Raw genomic sequence first — 18712 nt, forward strand, 5'->3', positions numbered from 1 at the left:
ACATTAAGATTTTCTTATAGACTGTCTGTTATGAAAAAATACATAAAAATGTGTTGCACTGAAATCAAATCTTTTACATAATACATAGGAGAAACGCAAGGGCTTTTTATCCATTATGCATTTGCAAGGCAGGATGTATGTTCAAAGCCTAAAAATTGAAGGCCTAACTATTCAAGCGTGTGAAGGCCCTTGAGTAGGAGCGAAGGCATTCCATAATCTCCATAATGGAGGCATAGGACTGACAGGGCAACAGTGCCTGTTTCAAGTTCACAAGCTCATGAAGAATTGGTGATTGAGTTACGGTTTGGTGTCACTTCAGTAAGATAATATGTTGCAGTTTTACATGATACCCCCCTCAGACACAGAATACCAACTCCGAGCTGACCAGTCCATGTTTATGCCCTTAAATGCCGAGCACCAGGCAGGGTAACAACAAGTACCATCTTTTAACTTCTTTTGGTATGATGCAGCCACGGATCGAACCATCGACTTTCTGCTCTCCATCCACTAAACCCCAGAGGCGGTTATATAGTGCTCAAAGGATCAGGCTTCATGTTTGTTTGTTTGTTGTTTAATATTCCAGCTATATGACAGCGGTCTGTAAATAATCGAGTCTGGACCAGACAAATCCAGCGATTTACATCATGAGCATCGATCCTAGCAATTGGGATCGATGACATGCATCAACCAAGTCAGCGAGCCTGACCAGCCGATCCCGTTAGTCGCCATTACGACAAGCATAGCTGTCTCTTGGGCATGGGTTGCTGAAGACCAATTCTCTACCACAATCTACATGGATCATCAGGGATCATGACCAAGATGAATCTTACAACAAGCATAGTCGCCTTTTACGACAAGCATGGGTTGCTGAAGACCAATTCTAACCCGGATCTTCACAGGTCACCAGGGATCATGTCCAAGGTGAATCTTTGAACAGAACCCCTGATCAGCAGAAATCGGAATGACTAAGGAACGCAACACTGCACAGCAAATCGAGGTGAACATGACCATTGGGCAACATCTGCTCTGTCAAGGTGGTGGGATACCAAGAATGGGTAATAGATATATAGTAAATGAAAACACATGTTGAGATAAATTGCACACTTGCATTAAAGAAATTATTGATACACATATTTTAATAATGAATACATTTGATTCCACAATGAGGCCATTTTTACTTTTTAATGATGATTAATTTTGAACTTATTGACAAACTAATGAAAACCCTTGTACAACGTACCTTTTGTATATATGTGGACCTTGCAACGTTCCGCAACAGCTTGAAGAGAGGAGAGGCAGTTGCAGACATCACAGGGGAGGTTGCATATATTACAGCAGTGAATTTAGTTCTGGGGGTCAGCCCTAGGTGGCGGTAGTAGAAGGGGAAGGACTGCATGACATCGGCGTACTCCGGGAGAATGGCTGTAGCACCAGGAACTGTATTCCACAACTTCTGCGACCGTCTCAGTTGACTGGAGATCCGGTCTTTGATTATCTGATTTCACCAAGAAAAATATTAACGTTCAAATAATGCTGATAAGTGAGTGAGTGAGTCAAAGTTTAACGTCACATCGGCAATATTAGTTTTGCTGAAAAATAAACTCAGGTGTTTGATAAAGGTATGTGAGTGAGTGTTGTTTCAAGCAGCAGTTAGAAATACTAAAACTATACTGAACAAAGAAGTTAGGGATCATGAATATTTTGGGGGATATTTTTATGAAGACAAAAAATATTCCCCAAAATATTTATGATCCCTAACATTTTTAGATGAATATATATTATTGCTACCAGTATATACTGTTCAAAAGAAGTTATAGAACACCAATAATTGGAAGGCTGTGTGTTGCAATACCCACAAGCCATGACAAATTAACTATAGTCATAAGAAAAAAATCAATTGCTTTTAAATTTTTTTTAGTAGTATATAATGGAGTCTGGTTAAGTAGAGCACTTGCTGATCAACTATCCATATTGTCATGATACAAAGACAAACAGTCAGGTCTCACATCCAATCCAGTTGGCAGTAAAATAGTATTTCTCTTCCAACTACTGATTCCTGAAAATACTTCTGAGCACAATGTACTGGTGGCCCAAAACACAAGAAGACAGAATACTACTCGTACAAGCTACAATGCAAATTACGCTTTATGACAAATTGCACAGGAAGAAGAAATCATTAGCAGTAGCTGAAGTAATGAACCTACAATTTTCAACAATTGTCACCAATTACTGATGATCAAATATGATGACAAATAAGTTCATCAATTAAATCCAGTGTTGGAGTTCTTATATTCAATTATCTCCCACTTGTTGATTACGAGTCTGGCGCCGATCTACCTCAGGAGGAGGGAACAGCCATAATCATCACGCTCCGAAGCTGTCAATTCAGTCAACCGCATAAAACCAAATCCATAATCGTCATCATATCTCAATTAATTTAATTCAAAATCATTCAAAACATCACAGAGGCCACTTGTGAATAATGATTGAGTGACAGGAGAATTCAACGACAGGAGGCAAGAAAATATCTAACTCCATCTTAATTACCGGTAACAGCTGCTACAACAGTGGAAAAGAACTGCCATTTTCTCGGATATTCTTAACAAAATGAAAGCCTATGAGGAAATATGCAATTACATTAATTTTGACTTTGAAGTTTCCGATGAAGAGTTTTGCCCTTGTCAAAGGAAACTGAAATTTATGCATAACAACACATTGCTGAAGAATACAGAAGAATAATTGTTGGAATCAAGACTGATTGAATTTCTTGTCTGTTATTGCATTAGCCCATATTTTCATACTGATACATAAGGGGGAAGGTGTGGAGGAAACGTAGAGGAAGGGGGAAGGGGGACGGTTCGTGGACGGTGGACGGTGGGGGAAGAGGTGGAGGAAGGGAGGAGGGGGACGGTTGGCAGAGGGGGACGGTTGGTGGAAGAGGTGGAGGAAACGTAGAAGAAGGGGGGAGGGGGACGGTTGGTGGAGGTGGACGGTGGGGGAAGAGGTGGAGGAAGGGAGGAGGGGGACGGTTGGCAGAGGGGGACGGTTGGTGGAGGTGGACGGTGGGGGAAGAGGTTGAGAAAAGGTGGAGGAAGGGAGGAGGGGGAGGGACGGTTGGTGGAGGTGGACGGTGGGGGAAGAGGTGGAGGAAACGTAGAGGGAGGGGGGAGGGGGACGGTTGGTGGAGGTGGACGGTTGGTGGAGGTGGACGGTGGGGGAAGAGGTGGAGGAAAGGTGGAGTAAGGGGGGAGGGGGACGGTTGGTGGAGGGGGACGGTGGGGGAAGAGGTGGAGGAAAGGTGGAGGAAGGGCAGAGGGGGGCGGTTGGTGGAGGTGGACGGTGGGGGAAGAGGTGGAGGAAACGTAGAGGAAGGGGGGAGGGGGATGGTGGGGGAAGAGGTGGAGGAAACGTAGGGGAAGGGGGGAGGTGGACGGTGGGGGAAGAGGTGGAGGAAACGTAGAGGAAGGGGGGAGGGGGATGGTTGGTGGAGGTGGACGGTGGGGGAAGAGGTGGAGGAAGGGGGGAGGGGGACGGTTGGTGGAGGTGGACGAAGAGGTGGAGGAAGGGGGGAGGGGGACGGTTGGTGGAGGTGGACGGTGGGGGAAGAGGTGGAGGAAGGGAGGAGAGGGACGGTTGGCAGAGGGGGACGGTTAGTGGAGGTTGACGGTGGGGGAAGAGGTGGAGGAAAGGTGGAGGAAGGGAGGAGGGGGACGGTTGGTGGAGGTGGACGGTGGGGGAAGAGGTGGAGGAAGGGGGGATGGGGTTGGTGGGGGAAGAGGTGGAGGAAAGGTGGAGGAAGGGCGGAGGGGGACGGTTGGTGGAGGTGGACGGTGGGGGAAGAGGTGGAGGAAACGTAGAGGAAGGGAGGAGGGGGACGGTTGGTGGAGGTGGACGGTTGGGGAAGAGGTGGAGGAAAGGTGGAAGAAGGGAGGAGGGGGACGGTTGGTGGAGGTGGACGGTGGGGGAAGAGGTGGAGGAAACGTAGAGGAAGGGAAGAGGGGGACGGTTGGTGGAGGTGGACGGTGGTGGAAGAGGTGGAGGAAAGGTGGAGGAAAGGCGGAGGGGGACGGTTGGTGGAGGTGGATGGTGGGGGAAGAGGTGAAGGAAAGGTGGAGGAAGGGCGGAGGGGGACGGTTGGTGGAGGTGGACGGTGGGGGAAGAGGTGGAGGAAGGGGGGAGGGGACGGTTGGTGGAGGGGGACGGTGGGGGAAGAGGTGGGGGAAGAGGTGGAGGAAGGGGGGAGGGGACGGTTGGTGGAGGGGGACGTTGGACGAAGGTGTGGGTGAAGGGGTGGAGAAGGGGTGGAGGAAGGGGCACGGATGGTGGAGGGGGACGGTGGGTGAAGGTGTGGGGGAAGGGGTGGAGGAAGGGGGGAGGAAGGGGGGAGGGGGACGGTTGGTGAATGGGGAAGGGGTGTTTGGTGTTGTGGAGGGTAGGATTACAGGCGTGGTTATATCTATGCAAGTTGAAGCAAATCAATCAGTTCTTACTTCCCTACACAATTTTTCACAAACTTGTTCTTCAACTTCCTTGTTAAAAAGGAAAATAGAGCCTATGGCTCATCAGGGTAGTAAATATTGCTGTCATGGAACACACAGTAACCAAGATTATACAACTCAACATTTGCCTAGGACCACACCTTTGACTGAAGGTGACTGTTTTGGTTCTTGGCAAATGTTGAGTGGCATATATTGTCAATAACTGGAGGAGGAAAAGTCCAGACAAACTGATTCTTAAACATGTTCCTCCCATACTTTGACCGGGTTATGCAGGTACATTCTACAGAATCAGGTCAAATTGGGCCAAGTTCATCCAAGATTTAAATTCTGAGGACAACTACTGATATTACATATGAAGTTGAGGTTTCAGTGTGTGATGTTCACTGTAGGTCAACAACGTCAGTTTCAATGGTTGGTTGATATGATGTTTAACGCCACACTCAGCAATATTCCAGCTATATGATGGCGGTCTGTAAATAATTGAGTCTGGACGAGACAATCAAGTGATTGATATCATGAGCATCAATCCATGCAATTTGGATACGATTGACATGCATCAAGTCATCGAGCCTGACCACCCGATCCCGTTAGTCGCCTCTTACGACAAGCATAGTCGCCTTTTACGGCAAGCATGGGATGCTTGAAGACCTATTCTACCCCGGATCTTCATGGATACAGTTTTAATGTCAGAGCTTTATGATAACAATATACATACATTAATAATACAGTGATAGTTTCAAGGAAATATATTTATGTTTGTTAAAAATGATTTGAGAATATCAACCATATTGAAAATCGCATTCATATGTCAAGGCAACATATGGACACATTTATGTTCAGAAAAAGAATAATTGTGCTGTAATTCAATGAGGTGAGAAGACAGGCGACAGGATACATGCACCAGGTTGAACATACCTCTAAAACTGTTCCTATTATCTTATCAACAGAGGAAAAGTAGGCCTCCCAAATAAACTGTGTCTGCTGCCTGAGTTTCATGATCTCAGGCTCGGTGATGGAGCGCACTATGGACGGCATCTGGAACAGAAACAAGAACATGGAGACACCATCATCATATCTCAGTGAGTGAGTGAGTGAGTGAGTGAGTGAGTGAGTGAGTGAGTGAGTGAGTGAGTGAGTGAGTAAGTGACATGTGCAGTGACATGTGCAGTGTCATATTGCTGGACAACAGCCTGGTCATATCATGGCGAAGGACACTAACAAGTTACGTATGTATTTTGGCTCCCCCATCGAAACTAGTTTTTTATTGTTGCCCAGACAAGGCTCCCCATTGAACCTACAGATCTGTATTGTGGCCTAGACAAGACTCTCCATTGAAACTACAGTTCTGTACTGTGGCCTGGACAAGACTCCCCATTGAAACTACAGTTCTGTACTGTGGCCTGGACAAGACTCTACATTGAAACTACAGTTCTGTACTGTGGCCTGGACAAGACTCTCCATTGAAACTACAGATCTGTACTGTGGTCTGGACAAGACTCCCCATTGAAACTACAGTTCTGTACTGTGGCCTGGACAAGACTCTACATTGAAACTACAGTTCTGTAGTGTGGTCAAGACAAGGCTCTCCATTGAAACTACAGTTCTGTAGTGTGGTCAAGACAAGGCTCTCCATTGAAACTACAGTTCTGTAGTGTGGTCAAGACAAAGGCTCTCCATTGAAACTACAGTTCTGTAGTGTGGTCAAGACAAAGGCTCTCCATTGAAACTACAGTTCTGTACTGTGGCCTAGGCAAGACTCTCCATTGAACCTACAGCTCTGTATTGTGGCCTAGACAAGACTCTCCATTGAAACTACAGTTCTGTATTGTGGCCTAGACAAGACTCTCCATTGAAACTACAGTTCTGTACTGTGGCCTAGGCAAGACTCTCCATTGAACCTACAGTTCTGTACTGTGGTCAAGACAAGGCTCCCCGTGGACCCTAAAGTTCTGTAGTGTGGTCAAGACAAGGTTCACACCAATGTCTTGAACCTACACAGTTCTGTATTGTGGCCTAGACAAGGCTCCCCATTGAACCTACAGTTCTGTACTGTGGCCTAGACAAGGCTCCCCATTGAACCTACAGTTCTGTACTGTGGCCTAGACAAGGCTTCCCATTGAACCTACAGTTCTGTGCTGTGGTCAAGACAAGGTTTCCCATGGAACGTACATGGTTAGAACTGTATTGTATTTAAGACAAGGTTCCCACTTATGCCTGGAACCTACACAGTTCTGTACTGTGTCCGAGACATGTTGAGTTGTCGATGTTCACATATCACGTACTGACTCTTGCTCACTTGCATCAGGATCAATGCACGACATGATTAATTACATCAAATGACTGATTTTCTTGAATATAATGATAATACATTGGTTAAATGATTCCCAAAATAAGTTTCAAAGCCACAGGAGAGACTTTTGCAGAGTTCATCTTTCCAAATGACTATAACACGTCAGTGGAACCCTCCTTCCCCATCACCAACACAACCAATCAATACACTATTAGGGATCAACAAACACTCGCCACCAAATGGAGGTCCAATACTCTTAAAGAAACAATTCATAATACTTCCCGCTGAGAAAAAATTCTAAAGCAATGGCGTCCAAGTGGTCTAACATATCATTGAGAGCAAACAAAGACAGCCAACATCAAGCAATGGAAGGGTTGTCCTGGAATGGAATTTCTCCATCTCAGAAGTAAATCTTTTGCAAGTAATGCAACACACAGATAGACTGTGCCATGCCTTACAGAAAGAGCCTATTGATTCGTAGGAAGGTGGTCTTCAACCCCTTGTTCCAATTGAGCCATTACGTCTGGGAATCATAACAGTCAAATACTTACACCAATAGCTGAATAACGTATATCATTCTATTTCCATCTGAATTGCATTTACACTCTCGAAGTGAAAAGTGAATGAACTTTTGATTTAATTTTGTTGACTAGTAGTCCCTGCGGTCTGGGTTTAAGATGAGCATTTGATGAGCAAAGTTGGCAGAAAAAGTCACAAAATGAATGATAACGTCAGTCCCGGAGTATACCCACCTCCCTTAATCGATACTGCACTGCAGCTGATGAGCAAATTCACTTCCACATCCATGTAATTATTCATAGTTTGGTAAGTTTTTTCTAACCTGGTTGAATGAATATTATTGATTTGGAGTGCGTAACGTCTACTATAATGGCAAAAACCGTAAACAGGCGCACAAGGGTCATCAATGGTATGGCTATTTGGTATTCTCATTACGCTGCGGAATGGTAGCTGCTATCAACTTACATTTTCTTAAAAATGAATAAGCTTTTCATGAAGGTATATGTGTTTTTTTCAATTCCAAATTGAGCTCTTCTTAAGGCTATACTTCAAGCAATACTTGATGGCTATAATTAACTATGAATCTTTTAGAAACTCAACTGTATCTTACGTTAAATGGTCTGAAAAATGATGAAATTGCAGTGCTCATTACAAACTGTTAATAAGAAATATATATATAAAAAAGAAATTTCTTCTATGCAAAGTCTTATTGTGGTGTGATGGAGTATTTAAGGTGATCATACTGGCATAATGCATTCACAAAACAGACTTTTTGTCCCCAAACTACAACTTGCTATTTATGACTACAACAGTATGTAAAAATGAATGGTCTGTCAACTGTTATGAATTTTGAATCACGTACATGTTCAGCTATGAAAGCGATCAGTTGGTCTGTAATAGATGTGGCTGACATTAATGGTTACAGCACTATCACGTCCAACATGGCCATATGTGTAATTCCAGTCCAGTGAAGCAACGGAACTTTGATTGCCTGTAGATGAGCAAGATGTAACACTCACAGCTTTACCACCTTGGCTGCGTGTGTGATTACACGTCTAGAGGCGGCAGTTATTATCTAGTCGGTGACATTGCGGAAATGGGGACAATATCCACTTCTGGTTGGTCAGGCCATCTGTAATCAATAACCCTTTTGTCTTCACGTGACAACTATGCCTTCATATTGGCATCGTCTGAACAACATCAATTTACTCTGAAAGGGATATCCAAAAAATAATATGATATCATTTCTAGAGAATATGTCAACCGAATAATGATGTCATTTGTCTTCAGACATCATAGGCCTAACGCAGGGATGATTGCTCTCTTCATTTAGCATCAAGGCTTTCCTACTTCAGAAAGACAGTTTTAGAATGAAAACAAAATTGTTGCAGGACAAAATGCATGATCGTGAAAGAAATTAGATGTCTTGGAAAAAATTATTTAATCTTTCCAATCTCACTTTCCTTTTATGTTCTTGACAATATCACGACTTGGACAGCCATAAACATGCATGGATGACTTTGACTTGATATTCTTAAAGATATGTCAGTCTGACTGTCATATTTGCTGCTAATTCCACAAGATCTCTAGTTATCATTGAGGAGTAAAACATACCAAATATTGATTCTCAAAAACCTCACACCCGCTTCAGACGTCATGTCACGACATGTCCATACATGAAGGCGAGCTACAGAACTTTTCAATGTTAACAGCTTTTCCAATATTTTTCCAAGCTTGTGCAGTTCTCCTAGCATCTTGTTGCAAAATATCCATGTTAAATGATAGTTCATTCACTATTATCAAACATCAAATATTTACAAGGGAACATCAAACATCAGACGAATATTGACTTTTATCAATTCTCATCCCTTTTTAATGTACCATATTCATTTTCTAACATTGCCAAATATGCTGCAAACAAGGAGATTGTTCCAATAAATCATCCAAGTGTCCATCCCGACAAAGTTACATGAGATCGGTGCAGCAATCCCATCAAGCATTCAGCAGTACGTAATGGGTTCCACCATGCGAATATGCCACTTCTTGCCCATTTCATCGTTTCACACTAGACTTCGGGGAATCAGTCAGGTGGACATTTTACAAATTGAAACGATTCTGTGTGCTGCTTAATGCCATCTAGTTTACATGAAGCCAAAGTCAACACGAGAATAATTAAGTTTCAGTCAATCATCACCTTGAAAAATATACACATCCCTCTTTTGAAATTGAGTTCTGACAAGTCAGGATCTAAACTCATGACCCAAACATCTTGAATCTAAGGGACACAACTCTTCCCTACTCCTTGTGGTACAACAGACCAGTTGGCCCCCATAAATAACACTTGATCATTGTCATCTCTCTCTCCTTATGATGTCATAATCACTATTTTCATTCATATTTGTAATCACAGGGTTCCATTTGGCTTTCATGAAAAGTAATTTCATAAAACTGATAATGTCATAAAACCATCCTGAAAATTTTACACCCTTCCATGAATCCTCCATTTCTAGTATGTGAATCTATTTTAAATTTCAAATTTGATGACATGCTGATTATTCAGTCCAAATAATCTTGATTCTGATGTCACCAGTTTCAGACTTGAGTATGGTTGGATAAAAATGGTGAATTCAGCAAAGAGTTTTTCAGAAAATTAATCCAGACAATTGAATCAGATCAAAGGCAATTACTTCCACAGAATTGAAATACTTGTGGTGTCGGCATGAGTCATTGTGACTGTTAACCTGAACTGTCACTGCTGTCATACCGGGTTTTCCTGTGCATGCTCAAGACAATATTCCTTTAATTTTCAAGCTTCACGAAACATGATATCTACGAATGACACAGCTAGCATTATCTAAAAAGACAAAGGCACTATAATTAAAATGAAAAGGCGGGAGATAAAAAATAACCAAATTAGGAATAAAGCTTAAACAAGTGAGGTAGTTTTCCAATGTAAAGAACAGTAATGTCCGCAAGTGGATTTTCCTTTGAAATGAATATTGCTCAACATGAACTATGGGAGCATGGGACTTGTAAATAAAGGAGCACATCTACAACGTTAGCGGTAACGAATACCCTGGGGTTTCTGTATACACAAACAGCATGAGTCAGACCATTACAACAACAAATCATGACAGCCCCTTAAAGGATGGAACCCCTCTAAGTTAGACTGTTGTCAAACAATACAAGATGGTCACCACTCGACTCGCACCCCTGAGAGTAGTGTCCAATTTAAAGGTGACATCACACTCTCTTCAGAGTCCCCTTTATTGATGATGGAGGCTTGCAAGACTATAGCAAAACTTCCGGTATTAATTGATGAGTACAGTTGAAACCCTTATAGGCACTGGCTTATAGGCATTTTGTTTTCATGATGTGGATTGTGGTTGGACTATTCTTTCAGATCACGTTGAGTCGTGACTGCAATTTCACATGAACAATTCTTTCTTGTCCACTAATGTTCCTATTTCAAATAGTTTTTCTATCAAAGTTGCACTTTGGCTAAAAATCTGTAACAGTAGAGACTCAAATTAAATGAGCTGAAGAAATATTGCTTCTTTAAATGTTTTTGATAGTATCATAACTAGAAGTTTAGTTTCTGATTAACCATGCAAGTGTTAATCATCATATCAGTGCGTGCGTATGTGTTTGTTGTTTAACGCTGCACTCAACAATATTCCAGCTATATATGATAGCAATCTGTAATAACCAAACAAGACCAGACAATCCAGTGATTGACATTATGAGCAACATAATCCACCATCAGAGTACACTGACACGTCATCGTGCCTGACCATCCAATCCCTTAAGCCACTTCTTACGACCAGCATAGGTTGCTGGGGACCAATTCCAACAAGGAATTACCATGGGCTTCCAATTTCCTAGCCTCTCTATGACTAGCAACGTAAAGCTCAGGGTTCAATTCTACTGATGATTCCAATAGGGGTATAGTGAGGTAGCCATTTATGACCAGAAGCATGTTAATCAGCTAAAATCACTTACTCCTTCAGAAACCTTCGGAGAAGAAATAGGCTATGGAATCTTGGTAGTTAAAACAATGTTGATTCAAAGCATTCAATTCCCAGTTGTTAATCTAACTCTTAATTCAATGATGGACATTTGTCCAGCAGTTAATAATTCTCAAAATTCTTAAAGATAATGTCTAACACTTAGTCAAAGAAAACATGTCTTTAAAATAATTATATATTTTTTTCTTCGAAAGAATCTTTCCTCTTCTGCAGTGGAATCAAGCAAGCACAGTCATGGCACAGATGTACAGTTTCACATGCGGCACTAGTTACACTGAAGCATAGGCTGGCACAGGTCTACAGTTTCACATGCGGCACAAGTTACACTGAAGCATAGGCTGGCACAGGTCTACAGTTTCACATGTGGCACTAGTTACACTGAAGCATAGGCTAGCACAGGTCTACAGTTTCACATGTGGCACTAGTTACACTGAAGCATAGACTAGCACAGGTCTACAGTTTCACATGCGGCACTAGTTACACTGAAGCATAGGCTGGCACAGGTCTACAGTTTCACATGTGGCACTAGTTACACTGAAGCATAGACTGGCACAGGTCTACAGTTTCACATGCGGCACTAGTTACACTGAAGCATAGACTGGCACCATCTCATTGAGCGCAGTCTTTTCTTCTTTAAAAGTCAGTTTGAAATGACTTATCAAGTTTACAAGATTGAAATAAATTCAAACACATTATAAACAATGACCAGTTCCACAGAACAGACAAATGTAGAAAAAACAAAAAGTTGAAAGTATTTGGATAAGTTTCACAGTCCCCTATTTGCCATGGAGTCAGAAAATGAGATTACCTAGTTGTTGTAGCCTTTAGGTTGAGGAAGGTGGAGAATGGTTGTTCTGTAGTGTCGGATTTACTTAGACAAATAGCAAACAAAGTTGTGCTTCATCCCCCAGGATTAATGAAGGTGCAACGTCATAGCTATTACTTGATAGGCTTCTTCCAATTATCTCCCTTTTTGTTAATGGCGCCCTCTGTGTTTCAAGGTCCAACATTTTCCCATGGGAGGACAGATGCAGCTTTGGCATCTTAACTCAATTATATAGATATTGCTGTTGGACCACTCAGAAAGTTATCACATTTTCTCTTTCTTTTCTTTTCTGTATATAATTTATTACCCTCAACCATTTCTCATAACAAATTAACCCTTCTGGTTCTGCCATCTAATGTCATTACCAAGACTAGAGTCCACTACAGGTCATCTTGAACAAATCTTTTTCCTAATATCAAGTGTACCCTCAGAATTCAGAAATCCAGTTCTAAAAAAAAAAATATTAACATGTTCTTAAATTAATTTTTTTTCTCAAGTTGGTTTCTACCAGTGCTGTTTCATCTCGAGACTTTATGTGCGACTTATTGCCAGTGAGGGTGGTGAAAACCATAACATGGGAGCATATGATCGGATGCCTGACAGGTTTATAGTAGGGGGGACCTCGTGGTGGACCCGCATTACTGAAGCAGTGCCCCCTAGGGGCAACCACCAGAACTAGGTCCACTGATTGTCACAGAAAGATGATTGATAGGGTCCCTAGGTGGTAAACTTGTTGCCATTTTGGGAGTTCTTTTCTATTCCAAGAATTGGTTTTTTACGGTTAAAATGATTATTGCTTAGATCAGATTATACTGGATATATGAAATGCAGTATTCAATACTAAATGGACACAGAGCTGGAATAATGGATTTACTAGAAAACTGAAAAACATCAACACAAGTAGCTCTTTTTTCTGAAATATGCATTTAAATTCCCTACATAGTTTTCATAAACGTAGAAAATCAATCCGGAGAATACAACACTCAGTTCTGTCCCTGTTGTAATTAGACAAGTGAGTGAGCAGCTTTAACGCTAAAACTTAAACAGTCATATCACATGTCTGCTTAATAATAAAGGATAGACTGAGGTGATGCAGATCTTAGGACATTTACCATTTTGGTATGGTGCTGACAAACAAGGAATTATCCTCTGAGTGAATCTTGGGTTCAAATCTAAAATCACAGAATTCTGGCACACCTAAGGGAAGCAACTCTGTACAGCAAATTAGATGAGTGTGCCCCCTTCTATATATTGATCATAAAAAGACACCAGTCGAACCACCATGTGCTATGTGTTTCAGTTGCAGTAATTCGTCTAATAGCAGTATATCTTTATACACATGGCAGCTGAATCTTGAGGAGAAATGGAGATTAATGGGTACAGTTATATCATTATCCTTGTGTAGAAGCTACAGACACACTGACTCAACCCAAGAAGGGTTTATTTAGAATCACAAAGCAACTACTTCTTGTACACCTATTTCTCAGGTTTAAATGATAGAGAGACTGCTGGACTGACAACTATCAATAGCCATGATCAACTGAGAGAACGTCTGCCACACATCAAAGCCACACATCAAATCTTCAAGTACTTCGCATGAAAATGGAAAAGCTGGCAAAAATCCACGAAAAGCCAGCAAGCCTGATGACAGATTCTGTTTCCTGTTCAATTCTACTGATCACAGCCTATGTAATCGCTGGAGATCACACTGCATGCGAAAATACCAATAAAACCAGGCGCCTGCCAGGAGAAATGCTTCAACATCACTTAAAACAATTTCTTGGCAAGCATCACTTCCCAAAATATTGGAAGTGGTTCATTTATTGTTAGGTTTTGCATCTCTTCTGACTTTCTTTCCAGAAAACTATTTAAGAATTGAGTAAATGGGATGACTTAAACATCATTCAAGGAAAACTAATACAAGCAGAGCCATGATTATTTGGTACAATGGGTATGAATTAGACAAATGAATTGCCCCAGACCTTTCTCCTGCAGGAATTGGTGGCTGAAGGTGATGATACCAGTGCTCATACTGTAAAATACACAAACGAACAAACCACACATGTTGTACCTGTAGATTTAAATGTAAATGTATAATTGATACTGCTTCACTACAACTACTTTACCAGCGATACTGCTCTCCTAAAACCTGCTTAAACTGAATAGTGCTTATTCACAAACTTTATAATTAATGTTTATTCAACAACTACTTTATTAGCGATACTGCTCACCTTACAGCTCCTTCATAACTGACACTGCTTATTCACAAACTTTATAATTGATGTTTATTCAACGACTCCATAAGCAGCGATACTGCTCTCCTAAAACCTGCTTGAACTGAATTTGGTGCTTATTTACAAACTTTATAATAAATGTTTATTCAACAACACTTTATCAGCGATACTGCTCACCTAAAACCTGCTTTCTAACTGAATACTGCTTATTCACAAACTTCATAATTAATGTTTATTCAACAACACTTTATTAGCGATACTGCTCACCTAACACCTGCTTTATAAATGATACTGCTTATTCACAAACTGCTTAATAACTGATACTGTTCCTCCTGAAGCTGCTTCATAATTGAAACCTGCCCACAAAGATGTGTCCCCATCACCCACCTCTGTACCCAGCCAGAGATGCATTCAAACTGAAGACAACAACTGAACAATGGAACCCATCTGTCGTGAAAAACATTTTGACACATGTAAAAAGTTTTAATGACCCGAAGTGACAATTTTTCCAGCCCATAATGAAAGCTAACTTTCATCTGCAAATTTATTCATTTCATAAAAAAAACGACAGGACAAAATGATATTTCTTTCCATATTCCCTGTGGTAGGGATAATTCTTTTTCTATAGCTGAAGCGCCATCCCTTGCCCTGATGCTACACAACTAGAACACACCAGGGGGCAGCACAGTGTCCAATCAATGCCCTTCATATATTGATTCTGTCAGGTGAAGCCGACACACTTACGACCCAATCTTCTATAGAAACAGAGTGCAGTGTATTGCAATCAGCAAAAGGAAACTTTACCAATAATATCTCATCAGCATTCATAGTTTATGCTGGAGCCAGCCATAATGCTCTAAAACTACAACACAAGTTTGGACACCTCCATTGCAAGTTCACTTCCCTGAATGTCAAAGTGTTCTGCCTGTTCATTTACATACCGTATTCGCCAAATAAGTGCCCACAGCGAGATTTGCTGATATATTAGCTAGTGAACAATCCCAATTAGCACCCCTTCCAACCCCTATTCGCATATAATACGGACCGCTTCCGTTTCCTATTCACGCATAATACGCACTCGTGTTTTATATGCACCCTTTATTATTGGCAATTAAATTCTTGAAAAATATATCTGTACATAAACATTTCAGGCTGTCAGCATAAACCACGAAATTTATCTTTCAACTCTGTTTTTTTCACCAAATTAATATTCTAATAAGAGCCCCCTATTTCTAATCTTGTGAGCGCCCTGAGCCTTATTACATCAAATACGGTATGTGTTTAATTATTGTAACTGCAAATATTCATAACATGCATGATCTGGGTCTAATAGTTCTTGGATTCCTCTCTCATGCAAGTCTCTGAAGGGCTCAACCAGCTTAGCCTGCCTTGGATTGCCTGGTTACGTTGCTTGGTTGGTTGTTTAACGCTGCACTCAGCAATATTCCAGCTATATGACGGCGTCTGTAAGTAATCAAGTCTGGACCAGACAATCCAGTGACTGACATCATGAGCATCGATCCACGCAATTGGGACACGATGTTGCTTGGTTAAAAGAAACCTTCAGTTGCCCACATTGCAACATACACTACTCAACTCTTGTTAGGGATAATGGGATGTTACCTGTATACTGTTACAAAACTCAGATAACTAGCTAACGGTTTACTTAAATATTTTCTTATGTTAATTTGAACCTGAAATGAAGCTGGAGATATACTGAACAAAACAAGGGATCATGAATACAATAGGGGTATTTTTTGGTTGTGGGGACGGAACACACAATTCCAAAAAAATACCCCCAAATATATTCATGATCCGTAAGCTTTTTGTTCAGTATATATCAGTTTCACTGTAACGTATCACATTATTTGTATAACAACATCTTCAAGAAATCAGTCACATTCAATCCCCACAAGAATAATAAGCTTATTGATCATCAGCAAAAGTTGAGGAGTATATGGGACACATCAGTCATCTGGTACAATGACAATCACAGCTAGTCACACCAAAGACATAAAACATATCAGGAGTGCTGAGCCTCAAATGGCAGATTATTTTCTAATATCAGATGAGGGATCTACAATTTTTTAATCTTACAATTTAGAAAAAGATTTGCCCCCAGGATGACAGTTTGCAGCAGCAAGAAGAAGAACCTTTCCTCCACTGACAATATTTTTGATGCCATTCTTGAAATCAAGAAAGGAAGGCAAGAGTGAGTGAGTGAGTGAATATGATTTTACGCCGCTTTTAGCAATATTCAAGCAATATCACGGCGGGGGACACCAGAAATGGGCTTCACACATTGTATCCATGTCGGGAATCGAATCCCGGGTCTTCGGCGTGACGAGCCAACGCTTTAACCACTAGGCTAACGACCGCCCCAGGAAGGCAAGAGGCCCTGCCAGACTTATTGTTTGAAACGAGGACAGCCCTTAATTTGTAACAATGAGGAAAGTAAGGATCACCCATAAAAAACAAATAACAATGATGAACTGAAGAGTGACAACATATTTTCCACAGGATACAATTACTTCACGAAACAGGAAGTCCCAACTTCCCACCCTCGAGTTCCCAATTCAAAGACCTCACTTATCTATTTGTGTAAGTAAACTTGACACACTTGTACCTATGTTAGGAAATCTAAGGTTACTTGTATCCTTAATCCAAATGCATATCTAACCTTGTACATATAGGTGCAGCCTCTGTTCTTGCTGTGCAGAATTGTGTCCCTTGGGAATGCCAGAATCTGATGATTGTTGGCTTCAATCCAAGAAGATCTGATTGTATATGCCAGACACACTGACACACCATCTTATTACTGAAATACTGTTCCTCACTCACTCCATTTCACAAACATACCCGTAAAGATACCGATTAGAATAGGTCTTCAGCAATCCCTGCTTAATGTACGTGAGAGGCGACTGTGCTTGTCATAAGAGGTGACTAACAGGACAGGGTGGTCAGGCTTGCTGACTAGGTTGATGCATGTCATCATATCCCAATTGCGAGGATTGATGCTCATGATGTCAATCACTAGATTGTCTAGTCCATACTTGATTATTTACAAACCGCCGTCATATAGCTGGAATACTGCTGAGTGCAGCTTTAAACAACAACAACAAAAAAACAACAACACAAACATGAACTTGTCTCTTATCTTAACTTTCCTTGCAATGCACCAGCAATTGGCTTCACATATTTTACCCATCTGGGAATCAAACACGGACCTTTGGCCCAACGAGGTAACACTTCAAATACTAGGTACCACACCATCCCGATGCCATATGAAATTAACATACAAAATAATCCAAATGTTCATCAAACTGGTGCTAAAGCATATCTCAGATGTTCCAAAAGCAGACCTGAGTGTCCACATGGACTGCAGAATGTGGAAGTGAAGTATTGAAGGGGTCATGGCATGCTCATCCCTTGACACAAAATACCTTTATTATCAGCACCAGGGGGTTTCAGGGAGAAACAGCTGGGCCAAATACTTACACCCATGTTGTTGATTTCACCACGGTTACTGAACACCAAGTGCTAGGCAGGGTTCCGATCTGGGCAGACCATAGGATCTACATGATGGGCCTTGGTGTAGCTACAGATAACTCTTATCAATTACACACGCCACAGAGTGATTCAATACGATAGGCATGAGGTCAGATCAACATTGCTTCTGTTTAACAGATCTGTATTTAAATGAGTATCATGTGTTTTTGAAAGACATCTTATAATATCAACACCAAACGAAAAGGTCTGTTTGGTATTATAGCAGTTGTATGGTCAGCAACAGTAAAGACAAGATATTTAAGGATGAAAAAAACCCTTCTATTTCGGTATAGACTCTTATACTGTTGTCAAGCACTCCCCTTTTGCTTGACAACTGACCCGTGAAGATTCTGGAGTAGAAAAGGTCTTCAGCAACCCATGCTTGCCGTAAAAGGTGACTATGCTTGTCATAAAAGGCAACTAACATGATCGGGGGGTCAGGCTCGCTGACTTGGTTGATGCATGTCATCGATCCCAATTGTGTGGACCGATGCTCATGATATCAATCACTGGATTGTCTGGTCCAGACTCGATTATTTACAGACCGCTGTCATATAGCTGGAATATTGCTGAGTGCAGCGTTAAACAACAAACCAACCAACCAACTTGCTTGACAATTGGCATAATGATCTATACTGAATCATTGCATCATAATAGAACAAGGAAGTTGTCCTCAATAAAATATCTTGTCTTTACTGAAACAAAAAAAGGAGACAAACTAACTTAAAAAACAAAGTGGTATTTTTTCAGTTATTTGAATCATGATA

General features: G+C 41.3%; 1 protein-coding gene across 1 annotated transcript in view; it reads right to left on the bottom strand.

Moving 5' to 3' along the window:
• Window positions 1–18712, bottom strand: part of LOC124149462 (exostosin-1b-like) — a 150612-nt gene that overhangs the window by 24265 nt on the left and 107635 nt on the right. The window contains exons 4-5 of the mRNA XM_048394043.1: window positions 5415–5534; window positions 1241–1495 (exon numbers count right to left, since the gene is read on the bottom strand). Of these exons, the coding sequence (XP_048250000.1) occupies window positions 1241–1495; window positions 5415–5534 (375 nt within the window). The remainder of the gene's footprint in view (window positions 1–1240; window positions 1496–5414; window positions 5535–18712) is intronic.

Source organism: Haliotis rufescens, unplaced genomic scaffold, assembly GCF_023055435.1.
Source record: "Haliotis rufescens isolate VD_foot unplaced genomic scaffold, xgHalRufe1.0.p SCAF_1, whole genome shotgun sequence".
Lineage (NCBI taxonomy): Eukaryota > Metazoa > Mollusca > Gastropoda > Lepetellida > Haliotidae > Haliotis > Haliotis rufescens.